This window comes from Jaculus jaculus, chromosome 10 (genome assembly GCF_020740685.1).
Source record: "Jaculus jaculus isolate mJacJac1 chromosome 10, mJacJac1.mat.Y.cur, whole genome shotgun sequence".
Lineage (NCBI taxonomy): Eukaryota > Metazoa > Chordata > Mammalia > Rodentia > Dipodidae > Jaculus > Jaculus jaculus.
In genome coordinates, this window is record NC_059111.1 from 88570647 (window position 1) to 88594971 (window position 24325).

At 42.5% G+C, this 24325-nt stretch overlaps 1 protein-coding gene across 1 annotated transcript in view; it reads left to right on the forward strand.

Annotated features, from left to right (window-relative positions):
- Snd1 (staphylococcal nuclease and tudor domain containing 1) overlaps window positions 1–24325 on the forward strand; it is a 485819-nt gene that overhangs the window by 221391 nt on the left and 240103 nt on the right. Inside the window, exon 12 of the mRNA XM_004658615.2 lies at window positions 16281–16381. Coding sequence (XP_004658672.1) covers window positions 16281–16381 — 101 coding nt within the window. The remainder of the gene's footprint in view (window positions 1–16280; window positions 16382–24325) is intronic.

Genomic DNA, 24325 nt, shown 5'->3' on the forward strand with positions numbered 1-24325 from the left:
CTGGGCAGGCAGTGCTGTGTAGGAGGCCCCTCAAGAAAGTGCATGCTTTTAATTTCTTTCTTTTTGGTTTTTAATTTTTTTTGTTCTTTTTTTATTTATTTATTTGAGAGCGACAGACACAGAGAGAAAGACAGATAGAGGGAGAGGGAGAGAATGGGCGCGCCAGGGCTTCCAGCCTCTGCAAACGAACTCCAGACACGTGCGCCCCCTTGTGCATCTGGCTAACGTGGGACCTGGGGAACCGAGCCTCGAACCGGGGTCCTTAGGCTTCACAGGCAAGCGCTTAACTGCTAAGCCATCTCTCCAGCCCTCTTTTTGGTTTTTAGAGGTAGGGTCTCACTGTGGCCCAGGCTGACCTGGAATTCACTGTGTAGTCTCAAGGTGTCTTGAACTCATGGTGGTCCTCCTACCTCTGAGTGTTGTGATTAAAGGCATGTGCCACCATACCCTGCAGAAAGTGCACGTGCACACTTTTCCAGGGACTTCCTAACTCATAGAATTTGCTAAGTATTGTTTTGTTCTCATTATCAGTGTGGATAGTAAGTTTTGGTTAGCTTGTGTAACCAGCTCCAGTCCCTTTTGTGGTTTGTTTTTTTTTTTCCTTTTCTTTTGAGGTAGGGTCTAACTGTAGCCTAGGAATTCATATGTAATCTTGAGCTGGCCTTGAACTTACAGTGATACTCCTAAGTATCTGCCTCCTGAGTGCTGGGATTAAACCCATGCACCACCTTGCCAGGCACTGGGGACATGGCAGGAGGAGAGAGAGAATGGGCCACCAGAGCCTTTAGCCCACAGCAAAGGAACTCCAGATGCATGCATGAACTTGTGCATCTGGCTTTAAGTCCTGCACAGTCAAACTTGGGTCATTAGGTGTGCAAGGCCTGTAGCCACTGCCAACGAACTCCAGATGCATGCACAACCATATGGATCTTTCTTACATGGGACCTAGAGAATTGAAACTGGGTTCCTAGGCTTCGCAGGCAAGCGCCTTAACCTCTAAGCCATCTCTCCAGGCCATTTTCTACTCTTCTTAGGGAACATGATGACTGGGTAAAGTGGGGCTGGGTCATGGTCCTTCAACCCAGCAGCTCCTTCATCTTTGACCTAAAGGAGGAATAGCTGGCCAGTCTGCTGAAGAAGGCTGGGTCTCGGTGAATGGTGAGTAGGCAGAGCAGTGTTTCATATCCTCCTTCCACTCTGCCTTAACTCTGTGAAGGGCTGCAGTAGATACAGCAGACATCAACCAGTAGTGTCAAACTGTCAGTGATCAGCATGCCAAAATGCACTTCCTTGTTACATGACAAGTAGAGAAAGCATATGGCAGGCAGGTGGTGGTGGCAGGATCATTATCAGCTCACAGTGAGATTGGCAGTTCATTTTCAGACAGTGATGCCCACCTGCCATGGCAACAGCTCACCACTGGACACCCAGAAGTCCTTGTGTTTGTGTCATTCTAACAGGGCCTAGCCAGCTCTGTAGAAAATCCTTCCTGCCTGGCACATACTTCTGAGCAATGACCACGGCCTCAGCGTGGGAACAGTTGTGATAACACTTGATGACATTGAAGCCCCCCGTTGTAAGCAAGCCATTCATTGTTCTAAACATTACTCCTCTCATGCCCCGCCCCCCTTGTTTTTGGTTTTTTGGTTTTGATGGTTTTCCAGGCTGACCTGGGATTCACTATGTAGTTTCAGGGTGGCCTGGATCTCTCAGCCATCGTCCAACCCTTGCCCCCTGAGTGCTGGGATTAAAGCTGTGCACCTCTATGCCTGGCCTCGCCTCTTTTTTTATTTTTTTGGGTTTTCAAGGTAGGGTTTCACTCTGTAGTTTCAGGGTGGCCTTTAACTCATGGTGATCCTCCTACACCTGCCTCCCAAGTGCTGGGATTAAAGGTGTGTGCTACCACGCCTAGCTACTTTCCCCTTTTTATTAATACAACTTAAATATTTTACTCTCAGCAGAAATTGATGACATGAAAAGCTAAAAGTGCCTTACATCTACACTTTGAAAGACCAGCTCTTCCGTGCAGCTGTTTTCCATATGTCCTTCACTTCTGCCCCTCAGTAGGGTTCTGTCACGTGAGCGTTTTCTGTAACAGGTCACTTAGGTCGCCCGTTGCGGTCAGCAGCCTTACCGTGCTGTTGAGAAGTGCTCATGCTCTGTTGACTGGGTCTCTGCCGGCTTGGAAATCTTGGGCTTCATCTCAGCATACAATTATACATTTGTGTTAAATTACCTTTGATGTAAAGGCCATGGTGCCTTCACGTACATCTCTGGCTTTGTTGACTGAATTCTCAGAAGTAGCATTGCCTGGCCAAAGGGCAGCCCATATTAAATGTTAGTGGAATTGCCAACTTGACCTTCCAGTGATATAGTGATTCAGGTTGCCGACAGTGGTGGGAAATACCACTTAGAGTAGTCCATGGAAACGTAAGTTTATTAGAGAAAGGTGTGGGGAAATGTGATTAAATTCAGCGGCTGGTATAGTTTCACCTCCTTCACAGATGCCTCTTAAAAGTGCCAAAGATAGGGGCTGAAAGATAGAGTCAACAGTTAATGGTGCTCCTTTGCAAATCTGCCAACCCAAGTTCCACTTTCCTTATTGCCCGCATAAAGCTGGACACATAGTCGCACACACATCTGTATTCCCAACAGGACTATGGCAGTAGGAGGAATAGCCAGAAGAATCTAGAAGTTCACAAGCAGCAGCAACAAGAGAGACCCTGTCTGAGAAGATGGAAGGAGAGGAGAACACTCCAAAGTTGTCCTATGTTCTTCACATGTGGCATGTCTCCACTTAAACACACACACATACATCCTTCAGAAGGTTCATAGAAATAATAAAGAAACAGATAAACATTTTTAAAAGAAATGGTAAAGACACATTGAGGTAGGCTGCAGTATGTAGGTGTGCTACCTGATGCTAGAAACTCTGCTCTTTTTGTTTTTGAAGAGAAAGGTTTTCTTGTGCCCTTAAAATTTATTTGTTTGTTTATTTATTTGTTTGTTTGTTTATGAGGGGGCAGAGAGAGAATGACAGGAAGAAAGGGCGAGTATGGGCATGCCAGGGCCTCCTGCCACTGCAGATGAACTCCAGATGCATGTACTAGGTAGTACATCTGGCTTTATGTGGGTGCTGGGGAGTTGAACTTGGATTGCCTTAACCACTGAGCTATCTCTCTAGCCCTATGCTCTTTTCAGAATGACTGAATAAGCAAAAATAGTTCATATCTTGAGTATGGTAAACAACTTTATTTTGTATAAAGTATATTTTGATCTCTATCCTTTATTAAGTAGTCATTGAACACGAGTTCTGATCATTGTCTGTGGAAACTGTCTGCTTCCCCGGGAGTGTGTAGAACTACCCCGTTGAAGCAGCCGAGAGATTCAGGAGTTGGCTGGACTGCTGCTTAGTTACCTGGTCCCTGCACGCTCATGCTGCTGAGCTGTCTGACATATGGAATGTGTGGACAGTTCTGCCGCGTGCACCACCATGCCCGGAGTTCCGTGTATTTTAAGTGAGAAGTCACATTGCTGTGCGCTCCTCACCTTCACCCACCTCCAGAGTTTTCTCATGCTGCAGAACTGAAACTCTGCACTCGTTAAACACCTCTCCCTGTAGCCCCAGGCAACTTGATTATACTTTCTGTCTTAATGAATTTAACTACTGTTGTCACCTCACTTAAGTGATGCCATTCAGTATTCTTGCTTCTCCAGTATTCTTTTTTTGGTGGCTACCTTACTTCACTTATCACCAAACCATCATGGCTTGTTCGCATTGTAGTTTATGCAGTCATCCACTGGTGACCTTTCCGTTGCTTCTACTTTTGATTATTGTAAACAATTTCTGCAGCAAACATGGCTATTCAGATTTTTCTTTGGGACCCTGCTTTCCCTTCTTTTGATATATGCCTAGAAGTGGAATTTCCAGAACTGATGGTGAGTCAGTCTCTTTTTATGCTTTGTGTGTTTGATAGTCTAGGAGTGGAACCCAGAACTCTGGCTTCTTTGTCTACATGCAGGCATAGAACAGAGTTTTGTAGCTCAGTGGTAGAGTGCTTGCCAATAATTTTCAAAACTGGGTTCGATTCCCTAGCACCACAGAGAAAAACAAAAAGATTAATTATTTTGAAATACTTACTTAGCCGCCAAACAGAAAAATTTAGACACAAATTTATTAGACTGTTCTTACTTATGCTGCTGGCAGGCATTGTAAAAGAATGATTATATTTTTTTCCATAATTCCTGAGGTCATGATACACTTCCACAGTGCCAGTTCACCATTTTAACATTGTCCTTTAACTAACATATTGAATGCATAATCCCTTGTCAGAACGACTTCTCAGTGTCTGCTCATGGGCATCCTGAGGAAAGGGACTGGTCTGCACCATGGTGACACAGGGCAGCTTTTCCATGCTGGCTCGGCTCCCCCCACCATACCTGGCTCCCAGAGCCGCAGGATTATTTGCATGCCCGGCTGGGTGAATACTTCAGCTCCACGTTTGTTGCCTAGATTTCTCAGTGTGGCCTTTTGGTGACTGGAGATACTCTGAATTTTCATAGGCTGGCATCTATGCACAGAGCAAATGTAATATAAACTTTTATTTTTGTTCATTCTTGGTAATATCTACATCCTCACCACATTAATCTTGCAAACATTAAGCACCACTCCCTGAGTTTTCTCTAAGATTTCTAAGAGATCGTCTCTTCGCTTAATCAGTACTGCTGTTCTAGACCCAGTGACATTGTGTTTAATCTCCACAAAGGCAGAGGCATAAGTATTTCCATGTTTTTGGGCTGCCCATGTGCTGGAACTCCTCCAGGGAGACTTTTGGACAAAGTGATTTAATTTCCCCTGACTGCTGGTGACCTTGGAAATTTTGGACAAAGATGACTTGGATTGACACTGTGCAGAGCCATGCAAAGCCCCGCCCTCTAGTTCCATCCTGGAGGAAGGCAGTGGGACTGGGTAGCAAGGAGCTTGGGGGCTAGTTTTTGGTAGCGAGTATTGAGCCCTTCTGGTGTTCCTGTTCCGGGGCAAGCAGTGTCGAACTGAAAGTATGAGTTACGACAGTGGCATAATAATGATGAGATAATGGAACATTAGGACAAACAGATTATACTCAGATATATTTGCAGGATTATAAGGACTTAAGAATCAAGAGTTTACATACTGGCAATCTGGCATCTATGAAGATATTGTCTTTAAGATCCCCATCAGATTTAATCAAAATATTTGCAGTTGTCAAGGCTGTATTTGCATGTTTCATATGTACCCATTCTTTCTCTCCATGATTAATGGTACAGTTTATTTTCAGGTCATGCTCATGTTATGTTTATTGTCAGATAGTTTTATTACTTCAGAAATCTTTGCCAATCTCATATGTCCCCTTACATGAAATATTTTATCACATTTATTTGGATCTCGTGCTTGTATATACACCTAATTAAATATTTACCAAGCTGAAGGCTCATCAGGGAGCAGTGGTGTCCACACTTAGCGAAGGCCTGATATCAGATAGGATCTCTTCGCTTCTCCTGTGGCCACTGCTGTGCTGCATCTTACCACTCCCCCAGGAAGGACAAAAACATCTGCCCGTCCCGGTGGCAAGGGGCTGCACTGTTTTGTGGAGAAGGCGATGTAGGAGACTCATTTGTCAGACAGCATCACATTAAGGAAGCTATTTGACTCTGGGCTTGTAAGCACTATAGGTTGCCACACCATTGATGAAAATGAAATGCACTTAAAATAGCTCTGTGTGGGGGTGGTGGGAAGGGCGATTGTGCATAAATACATGAGAATAAACAACCAGCCTTAGCACCTAATTACAATGATTTGGAAGAGGGTGTTCCAGAATACGTGTAGGCTGGTTTGGGGAGGTGGCCCAGGAGCACTTCTTGTTTCTTAATCTTTGCATTGAAGATGAAACCATGAAAGGTATAATTTTTTTTTTTATGAATGTGTCTGTAAAGGTTGTTTATATCAGAGAAAATGCAGCAAATAATTTTTCCCCAAGGCAGGGTCTAGCCCAGGCTGTCCTGGAACTCACAAAGTAATACACACGTCTGGAGTTCATTGGCAGTGACAAGCGACCCTTCAGTGTTCATGTTCATTCTTCCCTTCCCTTCCCTCCCCTCCCCTTCCCTCCCCTTCCCTCCCCTCCCCTCCCCTCCCCTCCCCTCCCCTCCCCTCCCCTCCCCTCCCCTCCCCTCCCCTCCCCTCCCCTCCCCTCCCCTCCCCTCCCCTCCCCTCCCCTCCCCTCCCCTCCCCTCCCCTCCCCTTTTTCTTTTTCCTTTTTCCTTTTTCCTTTTTCCTTTTTCCTTTTTCCTTTTTCTTTTTTCTTTTTTCTTTTTCTTTTTCTCTTTTTATTGTTGGTTGGTTGGTTTGTTTATTTTTTTCGTGGTAGGGTACCTGACCTGGAATTCACTATGTAGTCCCAGACTTGCTAAGAGTCATTGAAAATTATCTTCATGAGTTGGATGTGGTGGCACACTCCTTTAATCCCAGCACTTGGGAGGCAGAGGTAGGTGGATCACCTTGAGTTCAAGGCCACCCTGAGACTACATAGTGAATTCCAGGTCAGCCTGGACTAGAGCAAGACCCTATCTTGACAAACAAAACGACAACAACAACAAAAAATTTCATGAAACTGTTGAACAGAGCTTTGGGTATGGCTCACAGCAAAACAGTTGCTTAGCATGCTTGAAGCTCTGCAGAGCCCCCCCCCCCAAAAAAAAAAACCCTAGAATTAGAAATAACTAGAACAGTATATATTTTAATACAGTAGTTGTAAAACTAGAAGATTTCCCTCTTCTGTGTACAAATTTATTCTGACACCTGAAATTGGTTTTTTGGAACTGCAAAAGTAGCTGGCATATATTGCTACTCTAGTCAAATAATAGATTTCAGAAAAAATGAAGGATAAAGATTTTTGTTTTTTATTCTATTTTTCATGCCATTTTTTCCATACCTGGGTTTAAGAATATTCACAAAGGCTTATAAAGCCAAATCCTAAAATTTTACTAGAGAAAATACAAGGAAAAAGGTAAAGCCAAAAGTAAATCGTGTGGTAGAGGAAGGAGATTAAGACTCTTATGTGTCACAGATAGGTCAGGAATAGTCTCAAGTGGCTCAGACCAACACTAGTGTGGCTTGGAGAACTTGGGCTGTGATTGTCCCCAATTGCGATGTGCTAGACATATAAGAATGCAATACCAGAATTCACCACAATATTGGATTTATATTCATACAGTGATAATTTGTAAATTTGAGATGAAGTAAATATCAATGTGATCTATTTCTTAATTTCTCAATGTCGTTACTAGGAAAAAAAAGCGCACATATGTCACTCTCAGTTTCGGGTCATGTTTCTGTCGTAGTGTGTAGAAGCAGGTAAGTGTGGCAGCATCTTGTCAAAGTGGCACATGTACTCTAATGGGAACAGGTCACTTGGCTGTTGTGGCAAGCATATAGTCCTGAGACAGGGTAAAGCAGCCTTACCTATAGAAATTTGTTTTGAAGTGATTCTGTTCCTAGATAAATGAGTGATTATTTTTTTTATTTTTAATTTTTATCTTGAAGCAGAGTGAAAGAAGAGAGAGAGAAAGAGAGAATGAGAACACGAATGGGCATGCCAGGGCCTCTAGCCATTAACATAAATGCACATAAACTCCAGAGCCATGGGCCATCATGTGCATCTGGCTTACGTGGGTACTGGGGAATTGAAACTGGGTTAGGTGTTATAGGCAAGTGCCTTAACTGTAAGCCATCTCTCCAGCCCTAAATTTATTTTTTAAAAATCTATCATTCTTACATTATTAGAATAATTACATAAGGTACTTTTAGCAAGGAAAATATTAAGAATGCTTAAATAGTAAGGATTATTATGTACTGAAAGTCTTATTAATTACAAAGCAAATGTAATCTTGGGCTCCCTTTGATGTTTATTGTCCTGCTTATTTAGTAAAGCAAGTATCTGTCTAGAATTCACCGGTTAACCTGCTAATTGAGATGGTTGACAATACTTAAGTTTCAATTATCTTCAATAAATAAAATATCCAATAACTGATACCTGCAAAATTAATCCTTAAACTGTCTAAATAAATACTAAATAGTGTGTCATTCTTTAAAATAAGCCCTGCTTATCTCTAAGTTGGGATGAATATGTATGAGGTATGTATTCTTGTTTGCTATGACTCCTTAAGGAGGAAAGTAGATTTAATTGAGTCTCCCTGTCTAATGATTTCAGAAATCTAATGCTTCAAGTCAACATGGATCTTTTTTATGGGTGGGTGTGTGTGTGTGTGTGTGTGTGTGTGTGTGTGTAGGTGTGTTTATTTATCTCATGCATAATTATTTAGCACTTCCTGTGTGCCAGGCACTGTCCTGAGGCTTCAGTACCTGTTTGTTTTAAAAGAAATGATACTTGCATGGGGCTGAGTCTGAGTCATGCCCTATTCCACGCTCCACATGTACACTAATGCTTTTTCCTAGCACAGTCAAGTGGGCACGGATGTCTGTGTTATGTGGAAGCTCAGAGATAGTACATGACTCACCCATGTTCCCACAGCTGCTGTCTGGTGTTGAGCCTGTCCATTATACTATCCATCCCCTTACCTGATAGAATCCCTTTTCTTCTATTTGCTTTTGTTTCTAGGTAGCATGAATTGGATTTAGGACCAGATTATGTCATCTTCTGTGTCAGAGGTACATAGAAGTTTTCCATAGCTAGCCAAAATTATGTCATGAGAATGAGGTCCTAAAAGAGCTTGTTTCCAGAGGTAGAGAATTTATTTCAGTTTCCTATGAATTTATGATTGGCTATGTGGACTAATGGGTAGGATTATATGATAATTGTACAAAATAGCTTCACATAATAGCACTGTTTATATTAAAACTAAACTTAGAATATGACCTGGTAATGTTTTACATATACAGTTTTTTTCTGCCTCCCTTGCCTTTATTGCTTAGGTAGTTCACATTCCCACATTGAATTACTGTCAACAGCATCAAACTCTATCAAATTCTGTGGTGATTTGATGTTTCCTAGTCTCTGCTGACAAGAAGAATAGCCACGATGCTTAGCATTGAAGTATGGTCCAATGCAATTCTTCGTACTAAATTGCTTCCAGACCTTACAAGAGACAGAGATATAAATTTGGACTTGTTACTATCTTAGTTCCTCTGAAAGAGTCCCTGAAATTTCTTTCAAAGAAAATTCTACAGTCTAATGGACCAAGGGTGAATGAGGTTACCTGCTATACATTTTATCATTATGAAACAAATTTTTTGACAAAAGGTGTAATGTCTATTTTGCTTGTCTAATCTCTCATGGTAGCTGCCTTTGTTAAACATTAGAGTTTTGTCACAGTTTTAAAATATTTTTTTCTCTTCCAGCTTGTCACCACCACACCCATAGTGGAAATCACTATATTTTGTTATATAAGACAGCAGAATAGCCAGCAGCTTGACAAAATGTCCTTAAAATGTCTAACCTTCTCATTTCAAAGGTGTCCTTCAGAATTTTATGTCTGAATCAGGACCTGATCACATGTATCCATCCATGCAACAAATGTTTGCTCCATCTTGAGCTTGTTCCTCACAAGTCTTATGTCAGATCTTTCAGTGAATAAAAGACATGTACACCCCTCTCACAGTTCTTACAGCCAGTATGTTCTAGTTAATTGTAGTAAATGTGAGGTACACATCACTAAGATTTTTTAAAATAGGATATAATATGCCATTTCTGGCTGTCTTTTAGAATTTTAGAGTTAAATGATACTATGTAGTTCTAATCTAGAGCTGGAGAAATGGCTCATTGGATAACATGCTTGCCATATAAATTGTTAGGACCCGAGATCAGATCACCAGGATCCATATAAAAAGCAGCATGGTGATCCCTGCCTGTAATCACAGTGCTGGGAAGGTAGAGAAAGAGGATCTCCAGGCTGAACTGACCAGCTAGCTAGTCCTGCAGGTTCAACAGGAGACCTTGTATCAAAAAATTCGGTGTCTCAGGGCTTGGTTGATGACTTAATAGTTTAAGGCACTTGCGTGCCAAGCCTGCTTCCTGGGTTTGATTTCCTAGTACCCGCGTAAAGCCAGTTGTACAGTGTGGCATGTGCAGCTGCAGTTGGTTTGCAGTGGCAAGAGGCACTGGTACACCCATTCCCCCCCCCCCATATCTCTTCCCCTTATAGACAAACATTTTAAAAATTATTTTTATTTATTTGAGAGCAACAGACAGAGAAGGAGGCAGAGAAAGAGAATGGGTGCATCAGGGCCTCCAGCCACTGCACATGAACTCCAGATGCATGCACTACCTTGTGCATCTGACTTACGTGGGTTCTGGAGAATCGAGCCTCAAACCGGGGTCCTTAGGCTTCACAGGCAAGCACTTAACCATTAAGCCATCTCTCCAGCCCCAAAATTATTTTTATTAATTAAATAATTTTTAACATAGGTAACGTGTCACTCTTCCCCTTTCCCTGAGGGCTTTCTTCAGTAGGACCATTCATGTCACTTTGGGCTAATTAGGGCCTCTGTATCTGGGGGAGCTGTGCTTCAGGTGTTTCTACACCCCTTGTGGCTCTTACAGTCTTCCTGCCTCCTCTAAATAAACATTTTAAAAATATTTTATTTATTTGAGTGAGAGAAAATGGACATGCCAGGGCCTCTGGCTCTGCAAACCAACTGCAGACTCATGCTTCTTCTTGTCACACCTTGTTATGTGGGTCTTGGGGAATCAAATCTGGATCCTTTGGCTTTGCAAGTAAGCACTTTGACTAAGCCATCTCTCCAGCCTCACATTTTTTTTAATATGTCTCAAAAGAACATGTGGAGAGTGATGAGGATGTCAACTTCTGCTGACAACACAAATGTGCATATAAATTAACACCTAACTAACAAACAAAGCTTCATTCTGGTGCTCTTGATTTTCTAAGTGAGGTCAAAATATGTTGCCTTGCTGTACACAACACATTCATGAGAGAGTGACCTCCTTGAGGTCATTGCTATAAACAGGGACCAGACCTAGGGTCAGCTTTCTTACCTTTTTCTTACATAGGTATAAAATACATATATATACCAGACATTTCAGGATAAGCAGGGTCCGTCCCCCCCCACACACACACAACCTCATCTCTAGAGCGTAAGTCACTCATATTTCATCATCTAGTTATCATCAACATCTTTGGAGAAAAAAAAAAAAGGACCTCCAGGCCCATCACATGGGCTCTTAGACCATAGAGGTATATTCATTTTCCTTCCCTTGGTTTTGTACTTTCCTCAATAAATATAATAATAATCTAATTAAAAGAAAGAAAGAACCTTATCTGTATTAATAAGTTTCCTCTCTTTGATTCAAGCCATTTCATGTGAACCTACCCACAAACTTAAAACTCAGGTTATCATTTATTCAGACAGACATTTCATAAGATTTCTAGTTATTTTAATTGAACCTGTTTAAGCTTTGGCTTTTCTGAGTGATTGACAGGTCAGTGATGAGTATCTAGTGATGAAAAAAATGGCAAGGTAAAGGAACAGATCTAAGAATCCACAGGAGAGGGACATAAATTCTAATTACACATTGACTTTAATTCCTGGTTTGTCATAGTTGCCTGCAGGTGTGTATATTGGCTGTGGGCTATTCTCAGAGCCTCATTTGTATTTGAGGTTTTCTTTAATAATTTTGCCTCCATGAAGAGCTCTTTAATCTCTGACTCATTTGCAATGCTCTCTCTCTTGATATAGGAAATAATTAATTGGTAGATGAGTGTAGGTGTAGTTTCTTTGGTTATTGAAGATTAGTGGTGTGTGTGTGTGCGCGTGCACACACGAATGCATGTGTGAGTGTGTCTACCCATGGATTTCCTTGGAAGGCACTTTGGGGTAGCATTTTTCAGGTCTGGAAGATGGACAGGTGTTTGCCATTGTTCATTGTTACCTTTTCTCCATAACCACCACCACTCGTGGAACCCTCCTGAATTCTGATGTGTCTGTGCTGAATGGCTGTCGTCCTCACACTCATCTGTTGAGGAGAGGCTTGGCATCGGCAGGTGCAAGGTAACCTTGAGATTCACTTAGCTTATTTTCAAGCAGGAATTTTTTTCCCCTCTTGCTAATAGAATTAAGGGCTTGTATTGCTGGATGGATTGTATGAAAATACAAGGGTATGTGTGTTCCATCATCTCCACATAATTTATTAAGTTTCCCCTGAATGTACCAAACTGCATTATGCCCTGTGGGTATGCCCCATTTAAACTTGGCCTTGCGACACTTCACATTGAGTGGCTTGGACTCCCCCCCCCCCCCCGCCCCCGAGACTTAGCTGACTTCTGTGACTGCCTACGGGGTCTTTGCCAAGGCTTCCGATGTCTTGCTGCTTTCCTGGTCCCTTGCTGCTGTTATCAGTTGCCCAGCCTCCTCTAAGGGCAGTTCTAGTCTCACCTAGTGCGCACAGTATTTATTTCCTCTGGGCCCCAGGCCTCCGTGTTCCACCCTCTCATGCCTGGCCTTGTCTTGGTCCTGTGGTTAACTCTGACGACTGCATTCGAGGAAACCTTTTTGTTTATGGTCCTGGCTAGTATGAGGCTTCTTGTTGCTTTTGTCCACTTTGAGTTTGGGTCCCTGCCTTTCTTCAATCATCATATTTTTTTCATGTCAAAATAGTTTTGTTTTGTTTTGTTTTGTTTTGTTTTGTTTTGTTTTGTTTTGTTTTGTTTTGTTTTGTTTTGTTTTGTTTCCCAGCCTCTGCCCTTCCTTGATCTTTGGTCATATTCTTGTTCTTGGTTTTGGTTTCTCCTCTCACCCCTTTGTAAAATGTGATTTGGTGGAGTGTTCATGTTTGTGATCTGGCAGTGGGAATTTTAAGGCAAATGTCTTTTTCCCAATTTCTATGTTTTGTTTTTAAAGTAAGTGTGAGACAAGCAGGTAGAGAGAGACAGAGAGGGTTGTGATGGTGCTGACCCACAGTGTGGCCGCATTTGATGCTTGCGTGTGATATGCCGTCTTGAGGCTGATGGGGAAAATGGAGATGGATTCAGGCTGATTGAACCAAGGGTTGCAGTTAGTGTAGGTAGGTATGATAGCTTGACTATGACCCAAGCCAACCCTACCGATGTGTCCAGTAATGTGTGCCAATGGATCCTACACACTTGGTTCTTTTTCTGCTTTTTAAAAAATATTTTTGGGCTGGAGAGATGGCTTAGCGGTTAAGCGCTTGCCTGTGAAGCCTAAGGACCCCGGTTCGAGGCTCGGTTCCCCAGGTCCCACGTTAGCCAGATGCACAAGGGGGCACACGCATCTGGAGTTCGTTTGCAGAGGCTGGAAGCCCTGGCGCGCCCATTCTCTCTCTCTCCCTCTATCTGTCTTTCTCTCTGTGAAATAAATAAATAAATTAATTAATTAATTAAAAAAAAAGACTGGTAACTTTAAAAAAATTTATTTATTTATTTGAAGAGAGAAAGGGGGATGGAGACAGAGAGAGGTTGAGTGGGCACACCAGGGCATCTGGCCACTGCAAACGAACTCCAGATGCATGTACCACCTTCTGTATCTGGCTTAGGAGGGTCCTGGGGAATCAAACCTGGGTCCTTTGGCTTTCCATGCAAGTGCTTTAACTACTAAGCCATCCCTGTAGCCCACACTTGGTTCTTTTGACATAAACATGTTTATCTTCAAAGGTTCCATTGAAGAAATAGCATTGTTTAGTGTGTGTTGAGTTCAAGCAGTTTTCTCATTTTATTCTTCTATTCCTTTTTGTATATAGGTCCTCTTAGTTCAGAACTTAAAGATTCTTCTGGTCTGTGCTCTCTCCTTGCCTCTCTCACTTCCCTAAAACCTCCTGACTCCATCTGTATTGCTACTGGACCTAGTGACCAGTATCATGTTGGTCTCTCCCTGTGGAATCAGTCCTAGGCGCCCTTGTGATTGCCTACTTGAGAGCTCTTCACTGGTCCACAAGGAGGCATGGCGGCTGAGATTATAATGGGGGTGGGCAGGCAGGCCACTGATTGAAACGCAGGTAGTCTCAGGCAAACATGGGTAAATAAATGTTTTATCGTAATGTCTGACACTCACCCAGGAAGATTACAAACTTCTTCTGTAAAGTAGAAAATTTCTTTAGGGTTCATGTATTCAGTCACTTTGATGTCTTCAGACCATTAGGTTGCCTCCCTCCCTCTCCAAAATGATCTTTATTTTTTAGAGCAGTTTTAGGCTCCCAGCAAAATTGAGTAGAAAGCACAAAGATGTACCAAATGCCCTCTGCCCCAGTACATGTGTGGTATCCCACACCAGAGTGGTGTGCATGTTACAGTCTATGAGCCAGCACTGGTACACCACTGTCACCTGAGTCCACAGGGCCTGTGGTTGGCACTGTACCATCTGTAGGCTTTGCAGCCATGCCACAGTGTGTATCCACCATTGCAGCAGCAGGCAGGATAGTTTCTTTGTTGGAACAGTCCCCTGTGTTCTGCCAGTTCATCCCCTCACCCACCCCCACCCCCCGCCACGACAACCACTGCTTTTTATCCATCTTCATGGCTGTGCCTTTGCCAGAGTGCTTGACAGTCAGAATCATGTAGCATGTAGTCTTTCCACTCGACTCCCCCGCTTAGTGATACACCCTCGAGGTCCATCCATGACCACTTCCCTCACTTGTGATACAAATTCAAGGTCCTTCCACGTCCACTTCCCTCACATAGTGAGACACATTCGAGGTTCATCCATGTCCATGGTAGTTCATTTCTTTCTTTTTCCTTTTTGCTTTTTGTGCTGAACTACATTTCCATTGTCTGGATTTAGCACAGTTGATCTATTCATCTTCATAAGGGTCTCATTGTCATATCTAAGTACTGAGAATTCTAAACGAAGCAGAAGCTCACTTCTAGGTGCTGGTTTTATGTGGACAAGCTTCGTTGTCACTATTACTTAGTCTATTTGTGTGGGGGAGCGGGCACCTACGTGCATGGCGCATGGCGCATGTGAAGATCAGTAGACAACTTTGGGATTGTCCTCCTTGTTCCAAGCAGGATTTCTTGCTCTGGATTCTTGCTCTGCTGTTCTTTCCTGTGCTTGCTACGAGCTTCTGGGAAATTCTCCTGTCTCCATCTCCCATCTCACCATCAGGGTCAGTGTGCTGGGATGATAGAAGCCCTCCCTGGTGTGTTTGTTTGTTTGTTTGTTTTGAGGTAGGGTCTCACTCTAGCCCAGGCTGACCTGGAATTCACTATGGAGCCTCAGGGTAGCCTCGAACTCACGGCAATCCTCCTACCTCTACCTCCCGAGTACTGGGATTAAAGGCGTGCGCCACCATGCCCGGCTCTGGTTTCTTGCTTTCTTTGTGTTGTCTGGGGATTGAACTCAGCTACTCCTTATCCACTGAGACATCTCACTAGTCCTATGTGGAGAAATCTCTCCACCCATCTGATAAGTTCCAATGAGCCGTATTCTAGGATGGTTTAGTTAGAAATGTATTTACTTTAGTAAGAAACCACCAAACTATCTTCCAGGTTTCCCCATCAGAAGTGAATGAGAATGCTTATTGCTTTGTATCCTTGCAAAGCCTTCGTGTTGTCAGTGATCTGGATTTGGCTATTCTCACAGGCATATAGTGGTGTCTTGTTGCTTAATTTAATGAAAAACATTTGCTCCTGGGCTAGGGAATGAACACAGGGCCTTGCACACCTGAGTGTCCCTCCTGGCCCATATTGCCATGGTAAGACGGCAGCTTTGGTAGAGTGTTTGCCTAGCACGTGTAGAGCCATGGACGCGATCCCCAGCATTGTATGAACTGAGCGTGGCGACACGTGTCTAGCACTCCAGGGTGGCCTCAGGGCGATCAGAAGTTCAGAGTCATTCATTCTTGGCTACATGAGATGCTGTGTTTTAAAAACAAACAAAAATATAAAATGACAGCTCCCGAATGACATCAAGGTGAAACATCTTCTCCTGCCTTGCTCATCCTCTTTACGTTTTCTTGGGTGAGCACTTCAGGTCTTCTCTGTGTCTCATTCTGGTTGTATGTCTTTACATTGTTGAGTTTTAGAGTTCTTAGTGTGTTCTGGGTGGCTGTCTTGCATCCAGTATGCCCTTTGCAGGTATTCTCTCCCAGTCTGTTGGTGGTGTTTATTTTTATTTTTATTTTATTTTTTATTTTCAATACCTTACACCTCCAAAATTCAACAGAGTTGATCTTTGACAGTCGTGCAAGGTTATGTGGCTGCCAGTGAGCTGTTGTCGACTCTGAGCCTTAACTCCTTTGATGTTTTATTTCTAGGTCAATGTGACTGTGGACTACATTAGACCAGCCAGCCCAGCCACGGAGACGGTACCTGCTTTTTCCGAGCGAACCTGTGCCACTGTCACCATTGGAGGAATGTGAGTGTTCTGGCTGGTAGGGTCTCAGTTTGGCCTCGACAGCCACGTTCTCTGCTTTGCTCTCCTGCACTTAACCTAGTGGGTCATAATTATGTGCCTGTGTAGCACTTTATATCTGCAGAGTACTTTATAATCACTCATTAGCTAATCATACACTTTCATTATTGTTGTTATTTGAGATTTATTGTGCTCAGTGTGCTTGGCCCTATGAAGTGCACATTATAACTATTAATGATTCTGTTTCTTGAGTATCAAGCTGGCCCTATGTACTACCAAAATTAGTTCAAAAGAGCTTCTGTATATTGGCTTAGTAAGGTGAGTTGTAGGTACCACCTCCCTTTACTATGAAAAATGGGGGGTGGGTGGAAAGAGGTTAACTGGACACTTTCTCTATATAGAGGTGAGTATATGCTAGATCTACCATTACCCAGGCTGTGCCCTAGCCTTCCATTGCAAGGTCTCTTGATGGTTTAGCTGATGAGCAGAATGTTTCAAGGGAGTTACCTGACAGGGGAAGGAGGAAGCCTGCTGGGCCACGCTTCTACAATAAATATTAAAACAATCAGTCAGTCCCCAGTAGCAATTCTTACTTTGCATAAAATATACCAGCATGGTAATTGTCTCCTCTATTTAACAGTCTTAAATGCTATTTGTTACCAAACTGGTATTTTTCTTTTCTTTTAAGGGGGCATAGTGAAGGGGAAGCAAAGAATAGGTTTTTCATCAAAACAGAGATTGTCTTATTGAAAGTACAATGAAGCCCGGTAGGGAAAATACATCTTCGTTCCAGTAACGCCTCTGAATGGATGAGGATCTTGTAACTGTTTAGCTTCTAGAACTCTCCTGTCAGGCAGGAGCTTCTATCCACTCATTCTTGATTTCACTTTCAGAAATAACTTATTTTTAGCCAGTTCCCACTCCTGATTTTATTAATGTTGTGAATACTCACACACAATCGGAGGGTTCAGTTTTGCCACAGTTGCTCAATATAGGCATTTGATGTCATTATATTCACACCTTCCTGGTAACACATTTTGTAGAAACCTGTTTTTTTGACAAATCCAATAATAATCTTGAAATGTGAAAACCTTGAACATATTTTGGTCTTCATTCTATCTGTATATCATGTCATAATGGTTTATTCCCAATTTATTACCACTTCTTATGAGCTGGATGTCTTCTTCCCTGTCAGAGATAGCTGCTAGGAGGTTAGTATTAAATTTTTTACTCACTGAAACAAGGAGTTGTCTCCATAGATGCCTGTTCTTGCTATCTAATTGCTGGGGAAACAGTTTCACATCTGTAAAAATACGCATCTTTATTTTTGGCAGATGGCCTCCACCTACATTTAACACGTACTCAGATTAGACTATCTCATTTAGTCACCACCAAGGTATATTTAAAAACAAGTTTACACTGCCTAAAGTCATATTCAGGAACTGGTTTTAGGGAATCCTTGACATTTTAGGACAATTTGGGACCACCATCATTGCAGTACTTCCGTACTAGGGGTTTATGGCCGTGCCTTGCGGCACCCAATCCTGAGAGTCGAGTATATTTACTGTGACTGTGAGGAAGAGCCCTCCTTGATCCTAGGCAGGCATTTTTTTTTTTTTTTCATTTTCTTTGTGTATGTATTGAGAAGTGGAATGGTAGAGTTTTCTTGCTACTTTTGTAATGGCAGTACTGTTTCCCCTTCTACCAGCAGCCTGAAGTCCTTCTTCCTCCAGAAGATGCTAGCAATTTTTACTGGTTGCATAATTACCCTTTTGACTGAGTTGAGATGATCTCTAGTTGTACTTTTGGTTTGTGCTTCTCTGGTCACTAGTGTGTTTTCTTATACTGTGCCATTTGTATGCCTTATTCCACTCATTTGCCCATTTCTAATTGGATTACTTTATTGGGCTGTAGAGTTCTTTGGCTTGGTCTTGCTGTGTTAGCAGGGGACCTGTTTGGATCCCAAGTAAAAGCTGGATGTGGCAGTGCACACTTTTTTTTTTTTTTTTTTTTTTGGTTTTGGTTTTTGGGTTTTCAACATAGGGCTCACTATAGCCCAGGCTGACCTGGAATCCACTATGTAGTCTCAGGGTAGCCTCGAACTCACAGCGATCCTCCTACCTCTGCCTCCCGAGAGCTGAGATTAAAGATGTGTGCCACCATTCCTGGCAGTGTACACTTTTAATCCCAGCGCTGAGAAGGAGACCAGGGCTTGCCAGCCCTGGCTAGTCAGCCTAGCCAAATGATCTTCATGCTTAGTAAGAGTAAGAGACTCAGTCTCCACAACATGAGCTGGAGAACAACTGGGGAAGGCATTTGACACTGAACTCTGGGCTCCACATGCATGCACACACACACAAACACATGCAAAGAAAAACAAAGACCTAATTTTTTTTTGAAAGTAGTATTATGGAAGCCAACCCCTCAGTGCATTATCTCCTTGGCAATGGGACATTTTGACTTCCTTTCTTCATAATTTTATTTATTTATTTATTTATGATAGAGGGAGAGAAGGGGGGAGAGAATGGGCATGCCCGGGTTTCTAGCCATTGCAGAGGAACTCTAGACACAGGCACCACCATTTGCATCTGGCTTACATGGGTCCTGGGGAATTGAACCTGGGTCCTTAGGTTTTGTAGCAAATGCCTTAATCACTTAGCCATCTCTCCAGCCTGGAATTTTGTCTTCTCTTAGTCCCTATTGTAAACCTAGTAGCCAGCAGATGGTAGGAATCAATGATTTTGTTGAATGATTTGTTAAGGTTACCAAACTGGTATTTTTGTCACTGAGGGTCCTGGGAAGTATTTGGATGCATCATTGCTTAGGATGGATGTAGGCTTGTTTTTGTCTAGTCAGTTTAACCAAACTTATAACTGATAGTTTTCCTCTTTTATTTAGTGATTGGTAGTGATGCATGTCAGTCACCTCTAGCAGGTGGGTCTATGTTTTATGTTCCAAATTCATTCAGAACTTCTATTATTTTCTCTTTGTTGTCATTTTTAAACCCTTTTTCCCAAATAATAATGTAGAAAAGTTGACGTTCATAAGGGCATCCAAATATTCAGCTGATATTTCAAAACAAGGTATATTAAAATCCTTCTATCTGATTTAATGCCTAGTTATTTAAAATAGAGGATTTTTGTAAATAAAAATGTACATATATTTTCAAATCTCTACTGTATGACAAGCGCAAATTGCTTATTTCATATCCTAGCAAACAACATAAATTTCTATTAGAAATGAGGACTCAAAAACACTAATTATTAAGCCTGAAATTTTTTTTTAACTTTATACTTCATCATCTGTTACACTTGTCTCATTTATTTGACAGCAACTTTAATGGCATTTTTCTGCATTAACCTTTTAAATCTATGCACATTTTCATGAACATGTTCTTTGTGTGCTTATATTTCAATAACTAATAGCAATATTTAAGAAATACATAATTAACAAATGTAACTGGTATAAAATAGATTTGAGGACAAAATTAATGCTTTCTGTGCAGGGCTCAGTTGGGTGTGCAGGTGTATGAGAAGTACAGTTGCTGTTGCGGGCAACTGCTTACCCGAGCATTTGCAGGGAGTGTGGGCTGGTTAAAGGGAAGGGTTCCTTAAAAGCTTTGGGGGTGTATATTGCCTCTAAAAGGGGAGCTTTGTTCTAGCTTGTAGACGTGTATGGATACCTGCATTTAGGCCTGCCCCACAGCTCATAGCTTTCCTGTTACTCAGACTTCTGGTTGGAAGAGCTCCTTTGAAGTTAACTGATTCCAAGGGAACAAGAAGAAAGAGGAGGATGAGATGGTGTCTTGAAAAGGGCTATTTCAAAGCAGAATTTTAGATATAATTCACATGCAAAGTGTGTGAAATGTCTGTATTCTTGGTAGGGCTCAAAGGAACACTTCTGTTTCTCCTCTTCATATATGGAGAGAGGCGAATCTCAGGACCCTTAGAGGCCTTACTGGTGTGACACTGGCTTCGGCTCCCTGTCTCCTGCCCTCTGGGGAATTGCTGGAAACAAGGTTCATCATTCCTTCACTAGATTAAAATTTTTTCTTGATTAACTTCACTGTGGAGTTGGCCAGAGTTGTTATCTGTTAATCAAAACAGTTGAAATAAAAAATAAAAAGATCAAACTTTGAGTCGTTTCTCATTCTCTGGTTCCCAAGTTGGGAATTAGCTGATCTTTTTAGGCTTGGTTGGTGACATGAAGCTGTCAAGATGGCGCTTCTTGTTAATTACTTTTTATTGTATTTAAGACACTTAAATAACTCTTCATGTGATTTAGTCTCCTATGTAATTAGCTGTAGTGATTAAAATCTCATTCTTTCCTTCTTGCCAGAGCCTTCTTGAAGAGTGAGATTTTCTGGGGTGACCTTTCCCTGTACTGGACTTCCCAATTACCTCGGAGCTCCATCTGGCAAACCCATGCAATCCATTAACTCATGGCTCAGTGCTCGTGTCTTTCCTGCATACCACATTTTCAAAGAAAAGTGTTAAAAGAAAATTTGTTCACATTTAGCAGAGGGAGCCTACAAAATATATCTAAGGTCGAGCTTTGCACATCTACACACCATCGCCCCGCTGTCTGCCCTGGAAGACTGTCACAGGACAGGATACAGTGCCACCAAGCCATTTCCCCACCCTTTCCCAGTAGGTGATATACTTCACAAAGGTAGGAGACAGTAAAGTGGCCCACTTTGGGAAAGATAAAGGATGACAGAGATTGAACTATGAAAAAGTGGGGAAATGCCTGTTTTTAGTTTTTTCACAGGTTTTTGTAGAGACAGCACTTCTTTCTTTTTTTAAAAAGAAATATTTTATTTTTATTTATTTATTTGAGATCGAGAGAGAGAGAGGGGGAATGGGTACCCCAGTGCTTCTAGCCACCACAAACAAACTGCATACGCATGCACCACCTTGTGCATCTGCCTTACATGGGTCCTAGAGAATGGAAGCTCGGTCCTTAGGCTTTGCAGGCAAGTGCCTTAACTGCTTGTTTGTTTCTAATGGCTTCACTCCATTTGTTTCCCTCCTGCATTCCTTGGCTGCTGCCACCTATCTTAACGCTTTTATGAATATAGGGTGACTTGGGACATGTTAGGGGACCAATGTGCTCTAATGACTGTCATCCAGCACTTACAACACCATCTTTATGAACTTCCTTCTGTCGCCAGGATTCTTCACAGATAGAACTTGACTTTTTTATATTCATATGAATCAGGCTTTTCAACTAGCAAGGAAAAGGCTTCCTTTGCTTTTGCTTTTACTTTGGTTTTGATGTTCAGGGCTACTTTTTCTCCAGCTGTTCCCCTGGAGTATGGGGTTAAGTCTTGTCCTTACTCTGCTTAGAATAATCCTTTTTTAATCCTAGTTTGGTGTGTGTTTTGTGTCAGTTACAATAGGAATAAGTATAACACAATCTCCAGCTTTTCTGGCTTGAGTTCCAAAGCTTTGAAGCCTTCTTTGTCACCTGGATCTTCCCCCAGTTTTCCAATCTTAAAATATGGTAGTGGTATTTTACCCCAAGCTACATCTGGGAAGAAAATAGCCTCTTGAATCCCTGTTTTTTGACCTTGTCCTCTTACTAGGAGTCTGTCAGCTTCCTGAAGGTTCTCTTCCTGCTCCTGAAGAGGAAAGGTGACATGGTGACGTGCAGTGACTTGGTCAGGTGACAACTGCCCCCGCCCCGCCCCATCCAACGGCTTCTTCACCTAACACCTTTCAGTGATGGGGAGCGCTTTCTGTTCCATTGATTTGGCCTTTTTGATTTCTATTTTGTTCTTGGTTCCTATCTACTTGGAAGGAAACAGAACATACAACCCTCCCCCAAAAATCATGGGTTGAGGGGCTCTCCCCTCAAGCGAGAAAACAGTTAACTCCTACCCGTGTACCCGCTTTTAAAAGAGCAGCTTCCATTGTGGTCAGGCTGTCATAGGCTGCTTGCTCTCTGAAACTGAGCTGCTCCTCTCTCATGGAGTGGCAGAAGTCTATTTATCCTCCCTTCAGGGACCCTGGCAGCATCTGGGCCAGTAAGTGGTTCATAGTACTTTGGAAAATAGTTGACTAACTAGTCCTGTCCGTTACTAGCTTAAGTATAGCAATCATTTGAAGAGTCTCGTCTCATGAAACTCTGTAAGAAGGAACTTGGCTGTTGAACAAGGTTCAGGATTAGAGTCAGGAAAAGTGTTGAATGAGTTTCAGACAAATATTTTGTGGCTGTCTTATCTGTGGAAACCTCACGCTGCCCAGTTTTATTTCCTTTCAGCTCTTGGTTTCTGATTACTTGATAACCATCACCTTTACATGGAAGTTTAATATATCTTTTTATAAGGTACCTTTGGCTGTACAAACCAGCAAAATCCTTTGCTGAGATAAGTAAGAGCTTTCTCATCCCTGTTCTGTTCTTCTTCTTTTTACAGTGTCAGTTGAGTCGAGTGCCAGGCTGTGAGGGACTTGAGTAATTTCTGGGTTGATCATTAGAGATTTTGTCTTTTCTGTTTTATCACAGAGCGGGCCATGAAGAACCTGCGAGAGCTAGACTTTATCCTCAGGGAAGACCCTGTTTGTTGGTTCATGCGGGGCTGGGCCCAAACTAGGGACAGATTACTGCTCCTATAATTGTCTCTTAAGGAACTATGGGATTTATGTGTTTGTACAAACAAGTGTTTATCAAGCCTCTGAAGTACCAGGTACTGGGAATATCGCAGTGAACAAAGCAGTACACAGTTCCATGTGTGGAGATGCCTCAGTTCAGTCTTAGGATCCCTCCCTCTCAATTCCTCCCTCCCCCCGCCCCCTGCCCCATTAGGGTTGCATTCTGGCCGGGCTTACCTGGAACTCACTCATCCTGCTACCTTTGTCCTAAGTGCTGGAATTAAACATGTGTGTCACCGCACCCAGCTCTTCCTTTATTTTTTATTTAAAAAAGAAAAACTGTTTTTGCAGCAGGAATCCACATTGCCCTGGCTGGTGGTAGAGAAGGACTTTGAACCCCTGCTTCCCACATTCTGGCGTTATCTGCGGGCACCACCATGCCAAGCTTCTTTCTTGCCACTGAGGTTGTGAGCCACATCTGCTTTGCCTCTGACAGAACCATATGTATGGGGAATTTCACTTTAAGAAACAAGTATCATCATTTAACCAGGGCACAAAAAAGTTCATTTTTTTTCAGATTTTGTCAGTGACCTTACCACAGAGAAATCGAGTGAAATGAGGGCCGGGAAAATGGTTCAGTGGTTAAGAGCACTTGCTGCTTAAGTATGAGGACTGGAGACGATCATCAAGTCCTACTCCCGAACCCACATAGCAAGCTGGACAGGGCCACACCCATAAGCAGTCAGTGGTGGGTGGAGACCAGAGACTCCCTGGGGCTCACTGACAGTCAGCAGGTCCAGGTTGAGGGAGAGACCTGTTCTCAGAGGAATTCGCATAAGAAGACACCCATCTCCTCTGGCTTCCACACTGTGTGCTTGGTGCCTGGGCATCTGCACACATGTGCATACCCCACACTCACACAAGCAAAAACATAACATGGAAAAAATCCTTACAACTTTCAGATGAATCAGTCACTAAATGAACTATTCAGATACTACCCACTGGAATCCGTGTGACCTTTTCCTTCTGCATAGAACAGTTCCTGGATCATTGAGAGTGAAGGAACTCAGATCTTCCTTGTATTCAAATAGTTCCCACCTCGGTGCCCTGGTTTCCGGGCCTCCCCTGATGGGTCCTGGATGCTCATCGCTTTGGAAGCTGATCCTTCCGTTCTTGCGGATTGACACTACCGTGTGCTGGATTTTCTTTCCAGGAAACTTTGCAGGCTGGTACTACAGCTTCCATACTGCATCTCCCAACTATTGTCGTATTATTATTGTTTTATTAGAAGTGAACTTTATATGGTCCAATTAAACTGTTCCTGGACAACTTTATATTGATACGCTTTCTCTTC